Source organism: Siniperca chuatsi, linkage group LG19 (genome assembly GCF_020085105.1).
Source record: "Siniperca chuatsi isolate FFG_IHB_CAS linkage group LG19, ASM2008510v1, whole genome shotgun sequence".
NCBI classification, from domain to species: domain Eukaryota; kingdom Metazoa; phylum Chordata; class Actinopteri; order Centrarchiformes; family Sinipercidae; genus Siniperca; species Siniperca chuatsi.
The window spans coordinates 368,664-394,145 of record NC_058060.1 but is presented as its reverse complement, the minus strand read 5'-3'; the positions used below and the strand labels follow the sequence as shown (position 1 = coordinate 394,145).

General features: G+C 43.0%; 1 protein-coding gene across 1 annotated transcript in view; it reads right to left on the bottom strand.

Annotated features, from left to right (window-relative positions):
• Positions 1-10,271: 10,271 nt before the first annotated feature.
• Positions 10,272-25,482, bottom strand: part of LOC122867065 — a 30,174-nt gene continuing 14,963 nt past the window's right edge. The window contains exons 3-4 of the mRNA XM_044177437.1: positions 11,268-12,244; positions 10,272-10,327 (exon numbers count right to left, since the gene is read on the bottom strand). Of these exons, the coding sequence (XP_044033372.1) occupies positions 10,272-10,327; positions 11,268-12,244 (1,033 nt within the window). The remainder of the gene's footprint in view (positions 10,328-11,267; positions 12,245-25,482) is intronic.

Genomic DNA, 25,482 nt, shown 5'->3' with positions numbered 1-25,482 from the left:
GAAAAGTTTGCAGTTTTTGAACTGTTTTAAGTGTGAACAAAACCCACAAGTGACACAACTGGTGATTAACACGTTAATAAGACATCTATGGAGTTGTTATAAGGATATTTCTTCCTTTTTTAATGCAGCTAGACTGTATCCAGTGCTTGAAGTCTTTGTGCTAAACACATCATGGAATTGATACCTTCACGTGCCACTGTGGGTAGAACAAGTGTATTTCCCAAAATGTCAGACTTTTCCTTTTTAATGACGTAGCAAATTCAATATTTGTGAACTACTGTACACTGAATAATGTTAGTACGTTAGCTGCTTTAACTCATTGCTTCCTGAAATTCAGTGGTGAGTTATTAAAAGCAAATTATTTGTGGTGTTAAGGGCATACATCTGACATCCCTTTAAGTATGAATTCTTCATACTTCTAATGAATCAGTTGTGACCAACCAACTTTGGCTGTTGCTCATTGACAGTGGTCGTTGGACCTTTGGGAATGCATCATAATCACAGCGGTTGCCAGAGCAGTAGACTGAATGTGCACACATTCATTTTGCCCATGAATTGTGTAGTGACTGGACAAATGTCAGTGAGTAAGATGTTACATGAAACCACCATACATGATCTTGGTACAGTATGTATCACAGTAAGTATATGTATGTCTGGTTCAAAAACATGGTGGAATAAAAGAGCAAGTTGCTAAAAATCTTCATAGTACATTAAAATACAAATCTACCAAACTCACAAAACAAAGTTGTTCTACTTTATTAAATTACACCTCTGACCTAAACACAACCAGTCATTTATATGGTAAATTATTTTTTTTACATTTTTATTTTGCTGGGAACCAGTGAATGTTATTACAAACTGGCTACAAATGTGGAAACTACAAGCTGAGTTTCCACATTTGGGATTTTTTTCACATGGCATCACAACAAATATGGCAAATTAATGAGTTGTTTACCAGTTCAAACCAAGAATTCCTCTTCTCGCAAACCTGGCATCTACAGTATGAAGCTACAGCTATGACTTCATCACTTCTTTTCCTGACCATAATAATTGGGCTTACAAAACTTTATATATATATATATATATATATATATATATATGGAGTTTTAATAACAGTGTGAAGTATTGCAGTGTGAACTGAAAGCACTATGCAGCAGTAGAGAATAACAATTCATCAATGTACGGTGTCATGTATTTTAAAGATAGAAAATGTGGATCACTGTTAATGGAATCGTGTAAATACTGTAGTGATACAAACTGTTCTTATTTTTTCTGCCTATCCCATGTACAGAATGCTGAAAGAGTACAGAGGAAATGATTTTAAATAATCAGTTAATCAACTCATTAATTCTGTAATCACTGATTGTCTTGAAGTTGTAGCCTCACCAGTGTATTGGTGTGAAAGGCATATGTATGGTAGATACAGTGTCAGGTGTGTGCAATACTATTAAAACTTTGCACTCTTCTTTTGTCGTACAACAGTCACCTGTGTGCTGTTACCTCAACAATGTCTCCATTAAATGGACAAAAGAAACATTGCGTGTATGTATTGGGCTGGTTTGTTTCTTGTTCAAACATCTTCAGGAAGACTTGTGTGTTTTTGAACGTAGGTCTCCTCATTTCTAGGAATGCCTCCTTTGAATATGGAACCCCAAAATGTTCAGTATCATATACATTAAAAACACATTATGAATAAATTGTGTAAAATATATAAATGAGCCAACAATTTGTGAAATAATTGAAAAAATTATTCAAACTCAACTGACTCATTTTAATAATAACTGAACTTTATTGGATATCATCACAACCTAAGCCTTTCCCCCAACTTAGAGAGTTTACCATAGTATTACTCGTAATTCTATTCTCTAGCCTCACAGACACCCAAACTATCATCAACTGGTACGGTTCCAAGTTTTTCTAAATTAAATTAAAGTTGCATGGCCACAACAAGGTGATGAGAACCAAAGCTAAAACAATTTCCAAGTTTACAAGTTGTGAGTTTGTACTTGTGGCAAACAATGAGGTGATGTACAATGGAGTTTATGCCATGCCTCCAATATTGCTGCAGTACATTTTTTATTGGTCTAGATCACGTGAGGTACAGTATTTAGAAGTGAACTATCTTTTTAGATAGAAATGGGAAATTGCAGCATTACAGCGGCCAAATAACACAAACAACAAACAACATAAGAAAATACAAAGAGGTAAATAAGAAAATAGAATAATAAAAATGAAAATACCAAATAACTAAAATCTTGATTAGAAACTGAACTTAAACTAAAAACTAGGACCATACTCTAGATGTAAAAAACATGGTCCTTGTTTTTAATTTAAATTCAGTTTAATATAACTTGTATATAACTATATCTGACATTATGCAGTACTTCCGTAACAATTATGAAAAAGTCAGAGAAACACATTTCAATACTATTTCCCCAAAGGCTTCTCAGAAGGGAAAGGCAGCTGAAGGCTTTGTAGTCCTGGAAAACTAGGCAGAGGAGACACATGTACTGTAGATAAGGCCAAAAGGAGAAGCCACAGTCTGACAGGAGAATGATGCAACATCTGCATCTGCAGAGGACTTAAAGACCTGCAAAATAAAATGGCTTATCTGGAGACCTCACAGGCCTCACATCAGCAGCACAACTGCAGTGTTTTATCAGTGTCCACACTGGATTGGTTCAGCCACAGTACTGTTGCATACTCAGATGTGTTTCGACTGCACTCACAACCCAACACACGTAAGTAGTGAGATAATAGACTTGAAGCCTAAAAGGACACTTCAGGTTGCAGTTGTGTGTGTAAAGCACAACCTGCTACACAGCAAGTGTAGACAGTTGTACTGATCAAAGTTTAAGTATATCTGTTTGTCTGACTAATGTGATTCAGACAACTGAAGAATGACACATGCCTGGTGTAGACAGGCTGTTCGAGACTGAAATAGATCAAGGAGGACCAGAACAACCACCTGCTATCAGGCCTGCATGTCTCTAGTACCTGACCTGCCAACAGCTGAGGAGTATCCAAACCACTGAAGGAAGGACTACAGGACATCAGTAAGAGGGGGAAATGATCTTGATTTGAGTACTGATTTAAAAGCTAATGTTCCACATATGTATTGGTTTAAAATAAGCAGCATGATCGTTATATACTCATGGTACTGTAGTTAATATATCATTTTTTGATGATAATTAACCTTATAAATAAAAATATTATACTTGAAATGTGTTGATTTAAAACAAAGAAATCTTTCATCTTTCATCTTTTCATCTTTCAAAGGTGCACTGTGGAGATTTCTTGTAAACAAAGCATTGGTGTAGATTTGGGTGTACTGCTGAACATTATAGTGTAAATAACCCACAGCTGAATGTCAGACATCATTTTATCAGGAGAATCCTGATAGCCACAGCCTGAGCAGCACAGACACACAGACAGGTGAGCTGCAGGTGAGCTCTGGTGTTGTAGTGAAATGTCTAGCTGTAAATTAATGAGCTGATTAAAAAAGAAATACAAGGTGAAGTTTAAAGATGAATGTTATTAATGTTAATGGTAGGGCATTGCTCTGGCTCTCTAGCGCCATTTTATTAACTGCATAAAACTTTGGATTTGTGTAGTCAAATCAACAGGCTGAAAGAAGGACATAGTTACAGAATCTTCAAACAGAGTAGCACATTACCTACAAATTATCCACTTATGTTCTTTTAACACTTATTGTGAAAATCTGTCATATCAAAATTTTAAATAATTAATTAATTATGTTTTGTTTTAGGCAAGTTATATAAGCAAATACATATTAAATGAAGTAAACGTTTTGCAGACTCAAGCTATTCATGTGTGTACAGTACATGTCTGCATATAGAAGAGAAAAAGAGCTAGCGATAAAGCCTGCTAACTAACTTTAAGGAGCACGAAGCAAGTTAATGCTGAGCCGTTAACTCTGTAAGGACAACCACAGGCAGAGCAACCAGTTTCCTCCGACCTCTACAAGCGGACACTGCACAGCAAAAGACGCTTCCACAGCGGAACCACAATTCTTCCCAGCTTGGCTCGTCTACAACATACTGACCGCCAGCTAACAGCAGCACCAAAGCCACCTCTCTTTCCCTCCCATAGACGGGTAACGTAATAACTGGGCAAAGCATAGAGTAACAGTGTACATGGCTATGCACAGGACTGTTTAGTGTCAAGTTCAGTTTAATAATGATGCAGCAAGAGAGAAAACATAATTATCTAGTGAACGCCACAAGCTCCCTTTCATCCATGGTTTCTCCTGGTTACAACCAACTAACCCCCACATTGACTGGCTTTTTATTGTGAAAGAATTGAAAGGAAAGGCAAGTCCCTCAGACCATGCATCAAATATCATGGCCAGTTGCATCTGATTCATCACATAATTCCCTAGCCTAACCTGTTTTCCTGTTCTTCACTAACCTCTCTTTTCATTTCAGAATTGCTATTCCCCCATCTGCCAATATAACACCTGCCCCTCATTCCCCTAATATCATTAAGGTAGTCTATATGAAGCTTGGCGAAAATTCAATCAGGAAGACTATCTTCATTCTTACTCTATTTACATTTTCTCTCTCTTGTTCTCTCTTCCTTTTCCCACTTTAAACTCAATCAGCTGAATGAGGGCATTCACTTTCAGTTAAACCAATCAGATTTTGCCACAACCTCTGTGAGCCAATCATCTTGATGCCGTCAAACTTTAAAACTGTTCCTTTGTCTGCTGCTGTCAGCTGTAATTTGTAATGTGTCAGATCGATGCAAAGCATAGCCACGACAACATATTCGGGGAAAAGAAGACTAATCTTCAGTCTTTCCAAATTTTATTTTGCATTGCGCCTGACATTTGGCTGCAGGAGTAGTACATGCATATTTGAATTAGCTTCTGAGATGCTTTGCTGGCTTCTGTTAAATAAATCAGGGTTTTGTTCCACCTTTTGTTCTCCATCTGCTGGACAATTTCTTCCTGATAGATCCCCCACATGATAGCTCAGGCTCATCTCTGTTCAAACTGAAATTTAGTTCCTGAACTCTCGGTGTCCCCATGTCCAATGAGAAGACAATTGCTCCAGGCACACACCTAGAGTTCCTAGTTGGCGGACTTTCTTGGGAAGACCTGGTCTGATTAGGAGAGAAGGCATTCATCCCACTTTGGATGGAGCAGCTCTCATATCCAGAAATGTGACTGATTTTATTATTGACCTAAGCCATGACAACTCAGAGTTGAGACCAGGAGGCAGAGTTGCAGTCCTACAAGCTTCTCTGCACTTCCAGAGCAGTTACCCACCCAAAACTCCTTAGTGAAGGTGTCTGCCCCGCAAACAGTTAAATTAATTAAATCAAAAGTTAACAAAAGGTAACGAAATTACCACAGCTGAAATAGCACAACAAAATAGGGGAATTAAATGTGGATTCTTATACTGTAAAGCTGTACTAGTGAATGATTTAATATCAGAGTATCATATTGACTTATTTTGTCTTACTGAAACCTGGCTGGGTCATGAAGAATATGTTAGCCTAAATGAATCCTCTTGGCCCAGTCATATTAATAGTCAAATACTCCACAGCGCTGTAAAAGACTCATTGCAAGTTATCGCAAATGCTTGATTGCAGTTGTTGCTGCTAAGGGTGGCCCAACCAGTTATTAGGTTTAGAGGGCAATCACTTTTTCACACGGGGCCATGTAGGTTTGGATTTTGTTTTCCCTTAATAATAACAACCTTCAATTAAAAACTGCATTTTGTGTTTACTTGTGTTATCTTTGACTAATATTTAAATTTGTTTGATGATCTGAAACATTTAAGTGCGACAAACATGCAAAAAATAAGAAATCAGGAAGGCGGCAAACACTTTTTCACACCACTTTAAGTGATTTTGTAGGAAAGTGTAGAAAAGTATGAGGGACCACCATGTTGGATAATGACATTCTTCTGGTAACTTTCGTTGAGTTCTTGCTTATTCACATGATATTTTGTTTGTACGCCCCCTGGCGTGTCGGAGAATATTGCAACCAACAGCGCCTTGAGCATAAACCCCTCTGTGTATGCTCGCAGCTTTGTGGAGGCATGCACCACAGTGTCTCGTGTGAGTATAAACAAAACTTTAGAGCGTACCTTTTTGTTCGCACTTAGTGGGCAATCGGTGTGCCTTCCTTACAGGTTTCCCAACCCCTGCAATCTACATTAAGACAATTACAAAGTCAGCCTACTATCACCTGAAGAATATATCCAGGAGTTAAGGACTTATGTCTCAGCAGAATTTGGAAAAACTTGTCCATGCATTTATCTTCAGTCGACTCAACTACTGTAACGGTGTCTTTACAGGTCTCTCTAAAAAATCAGACAGCTGCAGCCGATTCAGAACGCTGCTGCTCACATCCTCACTTAGACCAAGAAAGTGGATCATATCACTCCAGTTCTGAGGTCTTTACACCGGCTTCCTGTCTGTCAAAGAATGGATTTCAAAATACTACTGTTGGTTTATAAAGCACTAAATCCAAAATACATTTCTGATCTTCTGCAACATTATGAACCATCCGGCCCTCTCAGGTGTTCTGGGACAGGTCTGCTTTCTGACCTCAGAGTCAAAACTAATCCTGGAGAAGCAGCGTTCAGTTTTTATGCTCCACATATCTGAAACAAACTCCCAGAAAACTGCAGGTCTGCTGCAATTCTCAGTTCTTTTAAATCAAGGCTGAAGACTTTTCTGTTTGCCACTGCACTGTAACTTTTACTCTCCTGTTTAATCTTGTTTTTATTTTCTATTTAACTCTTTAAGTGTTTTTAAGTGTCTTTTTATATTGCCTTACATTTTGGCTTGATGCCTTTTGTGTTTTATGTAAAGCACTTTGAATTTCCTTGTTGTTGAAAGGTGCTATACAAATAAACTTGCCTTGCCTCTGGTAGTGGGCGCGGCTTTAGGAAAAAAATCCCTTCTGCTCCAGCCCTTTCTTGTTACTGGAGTACTAGGTAATGCTCTAAAATTCTGTAGTGACAGAAGAAACAGGCACTATTATGGATCAGTTTTTAACTTGCATTGTGGTCTCTGGCTTCACTCATACAGGCTGATGGTGTGGCAACAAACAAAACACACAATTTTTTTCTGATCTACTATTGATCGAGATAAGGATTTTGTTCATTGTGTTTTGCAACCTACTACCTACTTTACCTACTTGTTTGTTCTGAAACTTTTTACCATATCACATGGTCCTAATATACTGTTTGTTTTGTCCAACAATTTAAACAGGTGTAACGTCCATTGCAATCTTATTCAGGCTTTTAGACAGATCTGAAACATGTTTCCATTTTTGTTTAATTTGGAGCTATGTCAGACAGAATATAATACAATAAATAAACATCCTCATATTCAAATTCACATGACAACCTTCTAAATCTTTACAGCCCAATCAAGGAAGGAGAAAACTTGCCATAACAGCTACATAGCATTTGCAAATTGACCTGCAAATGTAACAAAGTGCAAACAGTGGTGAAGGGCAGTGAAGGAGACTGCTGAAGACAATGTTCACACCTCTAGTAGTGCTCCAGATGGAGGCTGGGGCCTGGCTGACAGCACAGCAGCACAGGGGCCTGCTAAAAGTTGAACAACTCATTGTGCTGGAAATGCAGCCCATCCACCCCTCCAACACCCATCATGCCCAGAACACAGGTTTATAAGAGCAGAACTGCTGAGAAACAACACAAGGCAAGTCTGTGCTAAACCCAAAAAACATGTAGTGGGTAGTGTTCTCTTGGTCTTATCATATATTGTTCACACACCAACACACACAGTACCACAAACACAAGTAAATAAACTTGACACAGACACATGCTTGATTTTGACAAAATGATGTCCTTGTCCATCAAATTAGTTTTCAAATGTATCAACAGCCTAGCCCCAGAGCCTCTTTCCAGATATATATAAAGACAAGACAATAACAGAGTAACTAGGAGAACGGTGAATGGCAACTGTAAAATACCCACATCGTATATATATAATACACATTGTATCTCTAATTCCAGACATAAAATCTGACAACAAAGGTTAAGTGCTGGCTAAAAGCAAACCAGAGCTGTACCCATTTTTAGTTAATTGCACTCTAAATAACCACAGTGTATTGGTGTATTGTGATATGTGTGTTATGTTATGTGTATTTTATTGTATTTCCATATCTGTAGTGTATTGTGGTTTTATGATACTGAAAGCTGTATATTTTAATTACACTGTACATGTAAAAGCCCAACAAGGGTTGAAAATTAGCAATAGCTATAAACTATCTGTGCAGCACATCAGTTTCATGCTCTTTCCTTACATTGTCCCAATCAAATAAAAAAACAAAACAAAAACCTGCTGCTGTTATAATGGGAAGTGTACCCAGGTGGTATCTGAAACACCATTAACTAATCATTGGGCCTCATTCATGAAAAATAAACAGATTTATTCTTAACTTGTGGGTAGAAACAAATTTAAAACTTTTTTCATGCAAAGCAACAGGAACAAATCCTTATTATGGTTTGTGGGGAGTCTAGGTCATAAAACAAATAAATAACACATGCTTTGACGTAGTGAAAATATCAAATATCAAAATATTCAAATATTATACATTTACTGTATTATTTTCATCCCCTATACCATTCAAGTGGTTGCATCACTATTCAAATGCATTTCAGTACATTGAACACTAAGTGAACGCATCATTGTTTATACGGCTGCAATGTTCAGCTCTGATTCTGACTTCAGTTCAGGAGTAAGTTCAGTCTCACAGGCACAGTATGTAAGGTTAACAGCTTAGCAGCATATTGTTTATGACTGAGTTATCAGATTATCATTGTTTCTATGGCTTTCACAGTTTTAATAAGCTTTTCACTAACAAAAGACCACGCCAGTAGAGATATGGGTTTAGAATAGTTTATTGTGTATCATGGATAGAGGAGAGCCAAGATGATGCAGGAGGGATGGACTGAGGGTCCATGGGGATGAAGGGATGGGGGGTGAGGGTCGTGGGATGAAGAGATGAGGGCAAGAAGTGTGAGTGGTGAACGGATGAGGGGAAACGTCAGGGTCATGGACAGATAGATGGAGCAGTACGATGATAGAGCCAGCTGGTGGCAGGAGACAGGAGGGAACCAGGGGAGTTGAGACTCTGAGTGGGGGAACCGTCTCTTCACGTGCTCTGACCCAGATAGAGCCCCTAGTGGTTCCTGTATTCAAACAAAAGAGAGAAGGAAATGACAAGGGTTTGGGGGGAAAGGATGTGAAAACTGAGTCGAAAGGGATGTGAATGGATAGGGTATGCTTAAATACTTGTGCACGGAAATGGGATGTGTGGTCTTTTGTTCCCGAATCTAGTTGTGAAACTTAATTTAAAGAGGAAGTAACGTAGTGTGTATCACACACAATGATGCTCTCAGTGACCAGTAAATAGAGCTCTACTGCCAAAAGCTACTGATTCATTTGCTGACCCTTTGATCCAGTATACTGGATCACAAGTTCACTTTGAAGCTTCATTGTTAAAGATGCATTCATACATGTAATGAGCACCTCTAAATACTACTGCAGCCGACAAGCATTTCTTAGCTTCTACGGTCACTTCACTGCTCATATTGGAAAATAATATTTTCTTTTTACTTTCTATTTCGGTCAGGAGTGTTTCTATTGTTGATGAAGAAAGTTTCTCTTTTTACTTCCCTTGGGTTGTATTTTTCTGTGTTGTATTTGCTGAGGCAGATAGCTGATTTGCATATGGCGCTGAAGACTCCTTTTTAATATTCTGACCAATTTTGAAATTGGGTTTCAAAGAGAACTTTGACTAATTAATTGTTCTCAAATTGTGACCAAACTCAGGTGACAAGAACAGAAAACAGTAGTGCACCTTGAGCTATACAATATTATTGAGACAGTCTTTCCAGAGAGACACGCATCACCTAACACTCTCTCTCTCACACTCACAGGCTCACCCCTCTCTCCCTCTTTCGACCCCTCTGTCGGTCTCTGTCACTATCACATAAGAAAGTTCTCTCTCTCTCTCTCTCTCTCTCTCTCTCTCTCTCCCACTTACCTTTAAGATCTCCCCATGTTGAAGTAACCAGTTGCAAGTCAAGTGTAAGTCAAGTGAATATTAACGTAATGTATATAGTCATAAATGATCACAGAGATCACATTCTCCACACATACACACACACACACACACACACACACAGGTAGACACCTCTCTCTGATGAAGGAGGTTTTGGTGATAATAATAATAATGTGTTGCCTGCTGTCATTCATCACTGAGAGTCCTGTGTTGGAGCCACCTGTTCCAGCTCCATGTCCTTCACACTCTCTATGAGGGGTGAGTACAGACACGTGCACATACATTTACCTCTTTCCTCATAACAGTACAAGTGCATATACACGTGCACATGCTTGCAATTTGAGCGATGCCATTACTACAGTGCACAAACCTACATGTGTTACGGACAGAACAACCGGAGACAATGGTAAGGAGACTGAGAGAGTTTATTACAACACAGAGGTAATATGGAATGGTATTGATACTGTCCTTTATCTCACTGCTGGTGGAAGAGTGTGGGCACTGGGGCGACACACTCAGGAGACTGGAGACACACAGGAGCCTGGAGACACACAGGAGCCGGAGGTTAGAGCGACACACTCAGGAGACTGGAGACAGACGGGAGCCGGGAGCTGGAGCGACACACTCAGGAGACTGGAGACAGACGGGAGCCGGGGTTCGGGGTTCCAAGTGGTAGTTTTCTCAACGTAGCGTAGTGGGTGAGTCCGTGTAGCATTCGAAGGTAGACGGCGATGCTCTGTCCTTCGTATGAACGAGACCGGACCCCGACTGCAGTGAGGAGCTGGGTTATATAGGTGAGTGGAGTGGCTGATTACGTGCAGGTGTGCGATGGGGGACAGGTGCTGGGAATTAATACTCAGGTGAGGGAGTGCAGAGTGAAGGGGAGTGACTGGAGAGAACATGACAGACTGTGACAGTACCCCCCCCTCCACGGCCAGCTCCCGAGGGCCGAAAGACCCCCCCCTTCCCTCGACACCGCGGCCTGTCCCTAGGGGCCAAGCCGATCCGGGAAGCTTATAGGGATCCGGTGTGTCGGGCGGTCGACCAGGAGCTTGGGCCGGGCTGGAGACCGGAGCGGCCTCTGGCGGTCGACCAGGAGCTTGGGCCAGGCTGGGGACCGGAGCGGCCACTGGCGGTCGACCAGGAGCTTGGGCCGGGCTGGGGACCGGAGCGGCCTCTGGCGGTCGACCAGGAGCTTGGGCCGGGCTGGGGACCTGAGCGGCCTCTGGCGGTCGACCAGGGGCTTGGAGACGGCGCGAGGCCGTCGCGAACTCTGGCGGACGACCAGGGGCTTGGAGACGGCGCGAGGCCGTCGCGAACTCTGGGCGGACGACTCTGGCGAGGCCGTCGCGAACTCTGGCGGACGACCAGGGGCTTGGAGACGGCGCGAGGCCGTCGCGAACTCTGGCGGACGACCAGGGGCTTGGAGACTGCTGGAGATCGGGGAGAAGACTGGAGAGGAGATCTCCGGGCTGGAAGCCGGAGAGGAGACTGGAGTGGAGACCTCCGGGCTGGTAACCAGAGCGGACTCTGGCCGGCTGCTGTCCTCCGGGCTGGGAGCCGGAGCGGACTCTGGCCGGCTGCTGTCCTCCAGGCTGGGAGCCGGAGAGGAGACTGGAGCGGAGACCTCCGGGCTGGTAATCGGAGCGGACTCTGGCCGGCTGCTGTCCTCCGGGCTGGGAGCCGGAGAGAGACTGGAGCGGAGACCTCCGGGCTGGTAATCGGAGCGGACTCTGGCCGGCTGCTGTCCTCCGGGCTGGGAGCCGGAGCCGAGATCTCTGGGCTGGTAACCGGAGCGGACTCTGGCCGGCTGCTGACCTCCGGGCTGGAAACCGGAGCAGACTCTGGCCGGCTGCTGATCTCCGGGCTGGAAATCGGAGCAGACTCTGGCCGGCTGCTGACCTCCGGGCTGTAAACCGGAGCGGAGACTGGAGAGGAGACCTCCGGGCTGGAAACCGGAGCAGCGACTGGAGAGGAGACCTCCGGGCTGGAGACGGACGGCAGCGGCTGCGCCTCAGGGCTGGAGGCAGGCGGCGGCGGCTGCGCCTCAGGGCTGGAGGCAGGCGGTAATATGGAATGGTATTGATACTGTCCTTTATCTCACTGCTGGTGGAAGAGTGTGGGCACTGGGGCGACACACTCAGGAGACTGGAGACACACAGGAGCCTGGAGACACACAGGAGCCAGAGGTTAGAGCGACACACTCAGGAGACTGGAGACAGACGGGAGCCGGGAGCTGGAGCGACACACTCAGGAGACTGGAGACAGACGGGAGCCGGGGTTCGGGGTTCCAAGTGGTAGTTTTCTCAACGTAGCGTAGTGGGTGAGTCCGTGTAGCATTCGAAGGTAGACTGCGATGCTCTGTCCTTCGTATGAACGAGACCGGACCCCGACTGCAGTGAGGAGCTGGGTTTTATAGGTGAGTGGAGTGGCTGATTACGTGCAGGTGTGGGAATTAATACTCAGGTGAGGGAGTGCAGAGTGAAGGGGAGTGACTGGAGAGAACATGACAGACTGTGACAGTACCCCCCCCCCCACGGCCAGCTGGCGACTGGCGGACCTCCGGGCTGGAGACCGGAGCGGAGCCTGGGGACACTGGCGACTGGCGGACCTCCGGGCTGGAGACCGGAGCGGAGCCTGGGGACACTGGCGACTGGCGGACCTCCGGGCTGGAAACCGGAGCGGAGCCTCAGACAGACGGTGACAACATGCTTATGGTTCTTCAAACCAAACGCACTAACGTATGAATGTTTGTTTCCCCTGAGTGGACTGTTATTATCTAATAGAGCAGAGAGAGACTGTAAGGAGCCAATGAAACTGTCTGTGGTCATACAGTTACAAAAAGACTGTTAAGAAGACAGAATAGCTTTGTGGCAAAGTCTTCCTACATTTCATGACACACATTTAAATGCAATTAAAAAGAGGGCAATCGTCTGAGATGTCTGACAAAAAACAATCTTCACTCACGTTGCACCACTAGCTTTCCAGTGCTTTAAACTATATTTTATGGTCTTCCATCCTCAGTTGTCATGGAGATAGCTCAGTTGTCATCACGTGACCTAAGTATGGGACAATGACAGAGCCATTGTCACAGTCACATTGTCTCTCTGTCCCTCCTCTCCAGCCACAATCCTAATTCCAAATTCCAGTTCCTTTCATTGCTATTTTCCATCCATCCACCAGATGCCCTCGGACTTTCCCTCCTTTCCCCATCACCTGACTGCCCCATATACACACCTGTTCACATTTCTCCCATGAGCCCTGCAGTTACCTGACTGTTGCCTGCCTGTCTACCTGCCTACCTGTGTACCTGCCTGCCTACCGACCTGCCTGTCTGCCTACCTGTATCTGCCAGTAAGATGTTTTCAGAATCAGAATCAGAAATACTTTATTGATCCCCGAGGGGAAACTCTTTCGTTACAGCTGCTCACTGTCACGTCAATGCACACAGGAATAGAAGTAGTAATAGAATAGAAATAGAAATAATAATAAAATAAGTACACAACGAGACAATTATTTCTAGTAAGAAATAAGAGATGTGCAAATCAAAATATAATACACTATAATACAGCTAAGATAAATTCAGTACAAAGGTGGATATAAAGTATAAAAGCTAAAATAAGTGTAAAGAGGAAGTAACGCAGTGTGTATCACACACAACGATGCTCTCAGTGACCAGTAAGTAGAGCTCTACTGCTAAAAGCTACTGATTCATTTAGTGACACTTGTGATCCAGTATACTAACACACTTACACTTTGAAGCTTCATTGTTAAAGATGCATTCATACATGTAATGAGCACCTCTCAATACTACTGCAGCCGACAAGCATTTCTTAGCTTCTATGGTTTCAGGTGTTTTATCAATAAATCACTGAAGTCATCCCACTCGCCTGTACAACCATGACAGCCATCTCCATGACAATCAGTTGATGAAAATCGTGAGATGCGGCTGAAAGCTCCTGATGGTCTAATGTAAAAATTACTTCTTAAGCTTCTTAGAATGCTAAACAAATGGCTTAAGGAATGGCAAGCTAAGACAATGAGACAATGAGACAATGTCCATATATATATATATATATATATATATATATATATATATATATATATATATATACAGTACACATATACTGTATATATAGCTCAGGAAATTGCTTGGTGTAAAACAATGTCAAATGTGCACTAGACTGACCACACCATACATGCATTGTGTTTTGTTTGAAGCATGTTGATGCTGCATGTTGATGCTGCATGTTTGTGTTCTCAGGAAAATAGGGAGCATGTGTAATTTTAAGAGAAAAGGGGTACATGCATGAACGTATGGGTGCATCAGTGCAATGTGGTTTGAAATACTTTCAATTCAATTTTATTTATATAGTGTCAATTCATAACAGAAGTTATCTCATTGCACTTTTCCTATAGAGCAGGTCTAGACCGTACTCTTTATAATATTTACAGAGACCTAACAAATCCCACCATGTGCAAGCATTTGGCGACAGTGGCAAGGAAAAACTTTCTTCAAGAGGCAGAAACCTTGGACAGAACCAGACTCAATGGTGGGCGAGAGTAAGAGAGAGAGAGAGAGAAAAAGAGAGAGAGGAGGGGGGAAGCACAATGTGAATACCACATAGAAATACAACACACATGCTCACACAGATACACACATGGGGTGGAGTCCAGATTTTGACAAAAGGTTGCGGTTTTAAATTTCCACAAATAAGAGTGGTGAAAGTGGGAAAATGTTCACTCTATCAACACTATTCAATGTGCCCTTGAGCAAGGCAGTGAACTCCGAAATACTCAGCTGGTGACCAACCAGAACTGCTGCACCACCAATCACCACCACTACTGTCGCCAAATGCTTGTTCATGGTGGGATTTGTTGGGTCTCTGTAAATAATATTATAAAGAGTACGGTCTAGACCTGTTATAGTTTGAGGTTTTGTCATATTCCCTGTTTTATTTTGTAGTATTCTCTTCCCCTTGTGTGTCTTGTTGTTTTACTTCCTGTCTTTGTTTGCTTTCCCTCCAGTTTTGATTGTTGGCCCCTCTTTGATTGTTTGCACCTGTGTCTCGTTGTCTCACCTACTTTAATGTATTTAGTCCGGGTCTTTTTCTTTGTTCATGGTTGGGTTGTTGTTCCTGTCATGTGCATTTTCCATTGTACCATTGTACCATTGTACCATTGTACCTATGTCAAGCAATTATTCTTTGTCTTCCTTGGACCGTGTCTGGATTCTGGACTTTGAATGTTGCCTGCTTCCTGTCAGATTTGTTTAGCCTTGTGGGACTTATTTCCGACCCGACCAATCATGGACCCAGCAGTCTTTTCCAAGGAAGCGTACCAGATGGTCCGTGACTTGATGTGCCTCAAGGACGTATGGGATGAGATGAGAGATGAGTCCCACAGAGAGGCAATCATTTTTTGGGTAGGAACAACATTGTCGACATTGCCTTGGCTGAAGAAGGCCATCCCTGAATGGCTCACTGACTTCCTCTATACCCAGACACCCAGCCTGCTACTCCTCAGCCTGTTTACCAGCCAGACTCCCAGCCCGCTAGTAACCAGCCAGATTCCCGGTCTGCTAGGAACCAGCCTGACTCCCTGCCCATCAGCCTGCAACCTGGCCTGCTAATCCCCAGCTAGTATCCCTGCATGCTTACCTCCTGCATGCTAGTCTCCAGTCAGCATCTCAACATGCAAACCAGGTAGTACCTCAGTCCGTTGCTATCTTGGCGCCTTCTGGGAAACCCCCCAGGAGGAAGCGTGGCTCCCACTGATGCTCATCTGCATCGCTGCACAGCTGCTCGTCTGCATCACCGCTGCTGGTCTGCACCACCGCTGCCCAGCGCCCCTGAGCCGTCGCTGCCCAGTGCCCCAGAGTCGTCAGTAGTCCGGCCTGGTTCCTAGTTGGCAGCCCGGCGGTCTCCAGTTCCTGGACACCCTTCTGTATCACAGCAGCCCCCTGTCCCTGGATGCCCTGCTGTATTGCAACAGCCCCCTGTCCCTGGACTCCCTGCTGGATCACAGCAGCACCAGCCCCCTGGACTCCCTGCTAGGTTACAGCAGCATCAACCCCTTGCTGCCGCTGGATCGCAACCGCCTCCTGCCCCGTTTGGATCGCAGCAGCACCAACCCCTTGCCGCCGCTGGATCACAACCACCTCCTGCCCCGGTTGGATTGCAACACACCGCTGAACTGTCTGCTGGGTTGCCGCACTCCACTGAATTCTCTGTTGGATCGCAGCAGCACCCTTCTTCTCTGCCAGAGTGGCAGGCTATGGGTTCCCGGGCATCACTAGTTCTGCCAGCTCCTCTAACAGTCTCCCTGTCACCGGCTTCCTGTCCTGCTGTCCTGTCGGCAGGCCCTGATCTGGTTATCCGGCCCCCAGAAGGGTTCAGTCTTCACCGCCGGCCTCCAGTGACCTTCTGCCTGCGCTGCCGGTATTCTGCCAGGCCTCCAGATGTTTTTGGTCTTCGACGCAGACCTCATGAGTTGCTCTCCCCCAGCTCCCCACATGTCCAGCCCCTGGGCTGTCCACCCGCGGTTCCCAGCTCCGCACATACCCAGCCCCTGGGCCGTCCACCCGAAGTCTACCACTTGGCCCTTGATACTGCTTCCTGGTCTTCTGCATTTGGGCCCTCATACTGTGCTACATACAACAATAGGAAAGTGCAATGAGATAACTTCTGTTATGAATTGGTGCTATATAAATAATATTGAATTCTTTAAACTAACAAAATAGCCATAACGTTGAGCTAAAAAAAACTTCAGCATTTTGATGTTGCAAGAGGAGCCACATCCTTACAGAGAGAGATACTGTCACCCACCAAATGTCCTCCAGTTTGGATACAATGTCTCTCAAACAGCAACTTCAAGTATTTAATGATGTAACATTTTGACAATAAAGACCTTTAGGATGAAAGCAACTGAAGCCGTGGCTGAGACATAGTCTTTAGACCACTATTTTACCACTTTTTAAGGCATGAATGGATTTTTTGTTTCATTTCTATATGAAGTTAATTTAGAACAGTGTTGTTGAGTTTGTTAAATAAATTAATTTAATTTTTGAAGTGACAGGAAGTTCTTGGAAGTCAGTTGAAACCGACCACTTATTCAATGCCCGTGGCTTTTAACGTTGGAAACCGACACAACGGACAGCACAGTGTTCAGGGTATATTCCAAAAACATTTCACATTGGAGTAGTTTTCTCTTCTAATCACCACTCCTTTTATTGATCTTTTTAATACTACATTTACTTTCATCTCTGTTGTTGTGATGGAAGCTGATGCAAGTATGTATTGGCCTTCCATGAACATCAAATAAAATACTGCAAATGACATTGCAACTACTGTACAGGTAATAATGCCATGTAAAGGTATATCACAACCTGCGTAGGGATGACTAAAACACTTGCACGAACAAGGGAGAGTCATTAAAATCAATCTGCATTCACTGTTCCTTGAAGGTATGTTTGTTACATTAAGTCTGTGTACAGTTTCCCAACCTTTTTATACACTTTCCCACCAAGAAAGTGAACACGATCGTTTTCACATTCCAAAGTGAATTTCACATGTCCCGATCTTGACTTGAGATCTTGAGTTCCTCAAGCTTGTTCAGAGGCTGTTTATGGTGACAGTGGAGTGTTTGTGACAAATACAAGAGCAAAGAATCTTAATCATTTTTGTAAGATCATAAAATAAGGAAATACACTTTTAAATATTTGAGATGGAGATTAACCACTTTAGCATGATTCTGTTTGTGTTTTGATATTATTCCTCACTACAGATTTTGAGTTGACATTCCATCTCATTTACAGACCAACAACATTCCCTTGTTGCCAGCCATGAATTGTACTGAACACAATGACGTAAAATTGATAAATTTAACATTGTTAAAATATCAGCATATGTGGAGGCTGGCTTTCATAGCTGTAAATTCCATAGTGTGCAGTTAGTTTCAAGCGCGCTTTGGGCCAACATACAGTTTTTGAGATGAGTATTTCAGATCCTCGCCTGAGTTTGACAGCAGATTTCAAAACACCCACTTGGAAATAAGTGTCCAAAAGACAGTCACACAGAATCATAACTTAGTTTATGTGGTGGAGTCAGAGTTAATATTGCAGTGTGCTCTTATTTCGAAATGTTTACAGTTGACTGTCAGTAGCTTTACAATGGTGCTCGGCAATGAAGACTGTGGGAAGTTATGCTCTACAAGTCTGTGGCTTGGTGTCAGAAGTGCTGCGGCAGTAAAGAGTGAGTGAGCTTGAGTGCATTGAAAGCTGTAACGGGAGAGTTTTCAGCCGTCGGTTAATGCAAGTTAAAAGAAGATGACACTAACATGGAAGCTGCACAGCCTCCCCAGCAAGCATTTAACTCAGCTAACGCACCTCTGAGCACCACATTCACCATTCAGCCTCCTGAACCGTTCGACTTCTCAAAACCCCGGCTACAAAGGTTGGAATGATTCCACATCTTAGCTCACAAGCTAGCCAGGTGAACACCTTAATCTACTGCATGGGGGATGAAGCAGACAACATGCTGCAGGGCCAAGCTTTATCCGATGCAGAGAAACAATAGTACAGCGAGGTAAAAGACAATTTTGAGTCATACTGCATGCCCAGGAAAAATGCAATTTACGAGAGGGCAAGATTCAACCAAAGAGTGCAGCAAGCTAACGAGACTGTAAACTCCTTCATTACTACATGGTATGTCCTAGCAAAAAAACGCCGCTATGGAGCACTTCACGACAAGTTAATCAGAGACCGCCTCGTAGTGAGCCTGAGAGACACCAGTCTAGCTGAGAGAATGCAGTTGGACAAGGATTTGACAATACAAAAATCAGTCATCATGGCAAGACAGTCGAAAGTGATACAAAGACAGCAAACAGACCTCAGAGGGGAAACTAAAAATGAATCTGATGCAGTGACAACAAAATCTTACCCAAATCAGCCAAAACACACATCAGCAAAGTCAAATGCACCATCTGATCGACAGCCATGCCACAGATGTGGAAAATCTCCTGGGCATGGAAAACGGCAGTGCCCAGCTAGAGATGTGACATGCTTGAATGGATGGAGAGATGTCATCTCCAGAGTCAGCAAAACACACAACCTTCATAACTCTTTTTGGACGCTACTACTTCAACAGACAGCGTCATTCCCAGAAAATTTTCAGCAGAGGATGCCCATGGTCCTCGATGGCCAGGGACTAAAATGTCATGTGGATGATATTCTCAGTTGGGGAAAAGATCCACACCAGCACAATGCCAGACTTCACACTGTGCTGCACAAGCTCCAGGAAGCACAGAGGTTTGAGCTAGGCAGGCTTGAAGTCAAATTACTTGGTGACATTCTGTCAGTAGCTTCAGTACAATCGGACCCGGACAAGGCAAAGGCTGTATAAGCAATGAAAGAACCATCTAACACAGGTGAAGTTCGCAGCTTCCTCAGGACAGTTAATCAGCTGGGAAATGCTCATCTGATGTTTACAGTTGACTGTCACTAGTTTTACAATGGTGCTGAGGAATAAAGACTGTGGGAAGTCTTTCGCAGTGAATTCTTGATGCACAACACAACAGTGCTAATATACTTCATGAATCAATGTTATGACCCTGAGCAGAAGACTGTGGTCATGTTGAAAAGTTTTGTATTTGAAGAAAAGTAAGTGTTAGAGACTAAATGACTTATGATTTAGACAGATGTTTTTTACAGTGTGTGAAGTGGAAAAAGAGAAGCTCAGTATTGACAGCAGACTTGTGACTTGTTCTATTTTAGTGTCTGTGTATGATGCATGACTTCTCCACATGAACTGAATATTTCCAGCAGACTCCACTAGCCTGTATTCCAGCTTCTATGTCCCAGAAAGCAGCCTGCTGGCTCTCGTTTGTCAGCTGGATAAATAACGGCAACATGGAGAAAGACATGTGAAGCACTCTCAGTAGTCAGAAAGACTAGAAAGGCGCTATATAAGTACAGTCCATTTACCATGTGCTTCTTCTTTCCACTTGGCACAGTCGGCACATACTGAGACAATGAACTGCCCAGAAGATGAAAAGTCATGGAATGTGGTATGGACATTACCAAAGGAAGGTGTGGTAATCATACAGCAGACACATTTCAGTCTGTTGACAGCATTTTGAGAGGGTACATTGGTGTCACTATGAGTGTCCTAACATCGCATCCTGAGGTGAGTTTGAGAAAACATACGGCATGTCCCGGTCAATATGACTGGTTCAACCTATTCCAACCCTCCTCCTGACCAGGGTTGAATATGGATTTGATGCTGTCAACGTATACACTAGTGGAACAACATCACGCCTCAAAGCCTTGATGTCCAAACCATAAATTCCATTTCTATAGACGCACTTTGCAGCCTGTGCATACAACTGATTATAAATTATAAATATACAACAGCTTTCCTCAGTGTAGTATTACTAGAATTAGCCAGAAAAGAGGACAAAATTTGAAACGAAACAAAAATGACCAACAATAAATAAAAAGTCTATGGACACCACGACAGGTGCAACAAGCAGTATTAGGCTACATGGATTAAAAAGCCCCACACTAAACAATACACAGAAGCTTCAGCCCACAGACACATATGTTAAAGCAAAGGAGAGACTGCGCAGTTTTTACACACACACACAAAATGCAGGGGTTGTTGACGTTCTCATCTGGACAGTGAGTTCGGCGAATTTGTTGTTGTACTCACCTGTCTGAATGTCATTCTGTGAGCTTAATGCACCACAAAGTCCTCCACATTCTCCTCTAGGTTCAACTTCTCTGCTCATTCATTCACTTTATCACAGGTGAATGCTTGTTCATTCTCAATGCATATTGTAACCAGTCCACTCAGCCTCTCTGCAGTCACAACTGTGTCAGAGATTATTGTCATAAACAGCAGAAAAGCCTCACACACTTCACTGAAGGTAAAAGTTCCTCAGTGAATGCAGAAATCACAGCTGAAGGATCTACCATGAGTATATTAGCATTTAGCATGTTAGCCAGACCCAGCATGCACCTGTTGGCATCAGATTTGTTTCTCAAATCAAATCTTTTAGACAGATTGTCCGCATTGTTATCTGCATGGGTTGCTGTGGTAACGACATAGGCATCAGTAACTATGTATGTTATGGAGATCCATCATCTCAGAACTCTCCATCGCACCAGCGACGGAGGAGTTCTGCACTGCGACTTGACAGTGTGCAGCATGGATTCTGCTCAGCCGCTCCAAGGATGTATTATAACAGCATCCATGAGCTGCTCTGATGCTCTTCCATCACTCTGGATTTGATGTCGTCATTGTGTGTCACGTTGCGAGTGACGCAAAAGACACTTTGAAATCCGATTTGGACGGCCAGAGCGTGTGGACTGAGACACATCTGTAAAAGTCTGATTGGAATCACATTTCAAACCACCTCCAAATGTGGCTTGGATCTGATTTACAAAAATCATATTTCATGTGGTTTTTGGCTGTCCAGACTCTAAAATCAATCTGGATACAATCTGGCCTTAGAGTGCTTGCCGAGTGGTGCATTAAACCAGTGATTAGCAGACACACCAGCAGCTTCTTCTCTGCTGCAGCTGCTGATTTAAAGAAGAAGAAGAAGAAGAATTACTTTGTAATCCCTTGGGAGGAAATTCTTTCACTCCATAATTATTTTTAACACACACATAGGCCCAAAATATACACTTGCACACACAGGACATACACATGTAGTTGTTGGAGTTGTTGATGTTAGAGTGATGGGGCTGCCACATAGTCAGGCTGTCCAAGCAGTTTGGGGGTCAGTGCCTTGCTCAAGCGCACCTCGGCAGTGCACAGGAGGTGAACTGGTAACGCTCCAGCTACCAGCCCATGCTTTGTACCGTGGTCCTGGAACACCACATTGGCCAGTCTGACCTGTGACCCGGATGTCACCAGGTCAATAAAAAGATCAGAGATGCTTTGTTCGCTCTCTTTTCTCCTGGAATCTTTCACTGTGGCAGACAGCTGTGGCTGTGTCCCGCTCAGTGTGGTCTGCTCACCAGCAGATACCCACCTGAACTCAACCACAGGCTGAGTGACCGTTTTCCTCCGACCTCGACAAGCGGACACTGAACAGCAAAAGACGCTTCCACAGCAGAACCACAGTTTTTCCCAGCTTGGCTCGTCTACAACAGACTGACCGCCAGCTAATAACAGGACCAAAGCCACCTCTCTTTCCCTCCCATGGATGTGTAATGTAAGAACTGGGTATAGCATAGAGTAACAGTGTACTTGGCTAAGCACAGGACTGTTTAGTTGATAATGTACATGTACTGATGTGTTTTTCTGAGGTTGTGTTGTTGTGATGTGTTTATCTGTTAGGTTCATTTGGTAGAGGATTACAAGTACCTGGGAGTACACATGGACAATAAACTGGACTGGGCTAAGAACACTCAAGCTCTTTACAGGAAGGGCCAGAGCCACCTCTATTTTCTGAGGAGGCTGAGGTCCTTCAACATCTGCCGGACAATGCTGAAGATGTTTTATGAGTCTGTGGTGGCCAGTGCTATCCTGTATGCTGTTGCATGCTGGGGCAGCAGGCTGAGGGTAGCGGACGCTAACAGACTCAACAAACTGATCCGTAAGGCCAGTGACATTGTGGGGGTGGAGCTGGACTCTCTGTCGGTGGTGTCAGAGAGGAGGATGCTGGCCAAACTACGTGCCATCTTGGACAGTGTCTCCACCCACTCCATGATGTGCTGGTCAAACAAAGGAGTACCTTCAGCGGAAGACTCATCCCCCCAAAAAGCACCAGAGAGCGCCACAGGAAGTCATTCCTGCCTGTGGCCATCAAACTCTTTAACTCCTCCCTCTAAGTGTAGTCTGTATGACCCTAAGTCATTAAACTGGACATTGATCATTACTTCTCTGCAATACTTGACATAATTGTGCAATATTCTGTGTAATATTTTAGTTTAAAATTCCCTATTTATTGATATTGATATTACTCATACCTCTATTACTGCTGTGCAATATCCTCCATCTCATTATAACCTTAATAAGCTACACTTAACTTGACAGTTCATGCACTATTACCTAATACTGTATTATTATCATCAACCAGTAAACCCACTTGGTACGTCACACTTATTTTATTTTATACTCATACCCACTTGGTACTTAATTTATTTTCTGACCTGTATTATAGTGTATAATATTTTTTGCTAGTACTTCTATTCCTGTGTGCACTGACGTAAAGGCGAGCTGCTGTAACAAAAGAGTTTCCCCTCGGGGATCAATAAAGTATTTCTGATTCTGATTCTGATTTCTGATAGTTGTTGTGACGTGTTTATCTGTTAGGTTCATTTGGTAGCCACATGCTAAGTTGATGTTAGTTATGTTATGCTCCACACAGACAGTCTTTGCATGCTAACTAACTCCTTTTAACTCGGCACCGTTATCCTAAACAGACCACACACATACACCTCTTGTTTGGCCTTTAACGTTTCTCTCTGCCTTTAAAGCTCCTGCTTCACATGTTCCTTTGTTTCTGACCACGTGGGTTCATGCTCGTGCACGCAAGACATACAGGCAGAACAAAGAAACATACCCTTTTGCCATGCACCCAGACAGACACACACACACACACACACACACACACACACACACATACACACACAAGCTGTTCTGTAGTTTAGTGTATTTAGTTAGTCTTCATATTGTGATTTTGCTTTATTATCTTTAATAAATGCTTGTGTATAATTATGCTGGTTTCTTTAATGTTTCACAAGAGTGAGTAATTTGCCAACCTCTTCTATGTTGAACTCCAAATCCTTCCACCTTCTAGCTATTGGTGGTAATTCTGGTTCCAAATTGATAGTTTAGTGTATTTTATTTCCATTTATCTTCTTTAAGAAGAGTGGTTATTTATGATTATCTTTGATAATTCTGATAGCCATAATTAATTGATCGCACCTATACAAGTGGGTGCCCCCCTTTAACCATTGTAAATCCCAACACTGTAGTGCCCAACCCCAAGCAATGATATCACTGGAGTCATTTCAGTTGTATTTTCAGCTGTTGTATTTCAGACACATACAAACATGAAAATGCTTCTGTCATTAAAATGCAGTAATACTACATAAAAGGTTTAACCATTGCAACTATTAATGGTCAGTAATTTATAGATCAGTGAGATTAATAAAGACAACTTTTGGGTTACCAAATCTATTTGCCTGTTTTTTTATTTTCTATGGTCTTTTTAATTCATCAGGAAGATTCCCCCAATGGCTGAAGATCTGAACAAACAGCCATTTATAAACAAAGTATTTACTCTTTCACAACTGCCCTAACCCTATTAAGTAATTAGTCTTAACTACTAATCTCCTCGTTAAATATGTCTTAATTAAAGAGGTACCAACTTAAACTTTACCATACAATAGCTTTAATTATCGCAGTCAACGCTGATTCTATTGAAATATTTAAGTTGACCAATAAAATACATTTTTGTGGAGCATAAAAAGTGCATTTAATGTATAATACTGAATATTTATATGGCAGTAGTAAGTAAGAGTTAATGCATGATGAGGTGTTCACATCAAAAAAAGAAAAAAAAGACAAAACAAAGTTAGACTTTATGAATTGTTGTAATTGATACCACAATGATTCTGTCTTTTGTGTCCAGATGAAATAAAAAACAGTAAGTCAAACTAGACACTTTTTGTTAAATATATCAGGCAAGAAACACAACCCACACAAAACTCATTCCTGAAAATGTGAAGGCTTCAAAACGAGTGCTGCTCCTCTCATAGGGAGTTAAAAGGTATCTGCTTCTTCATTTGAAATCCTTTGTTGTTGTGATACACAAGCCTGGCTTGTTTTTAGTGACCTCGGAGACTCTGGAGCAGAGAAAGACAATCCTGCTTAAGCTGAGAGGGCTGGGGAGGGTTTAGAAAACAGGCTGGGGACAGGGGGGGTCGCAGATGGGATCTCAGATAGGATAATTACCATGTGTCCCAAATCCTGCCTGACTCCCTCCTCTAATCCAGACAGGAAGAGAAAACACAGAAAAAAGTCCAATTATGTTCTGAACTTCCCTTTCTTTTTAACCGTTCCTTCTCTCTTTCCAGCCACCACTCTCTCCTTATACCTCTCACCATCCCACCTCCTCCATTCAAGGTTTGGTCAGTCAGAATCAGAATCAGCGCTGAACGTTGCAGCGGTGAACGGTGATGCTCACTTACTTTTGTACGCACTGAAGTCCATTTAAATGCAATTTTGATTTCTACCTCTATTAGAGAGGAAAAAACATTGTAGCATCCTCTCATCTGCATGTTGAATTCTGCCATTGGCTGTTGTGCTGCCTGTCTTATTTAATGTGATTGATGGCATTGCCCACCACTCAGCCATTACTGCAGGAGCTTTCGCTCATTTCACTTG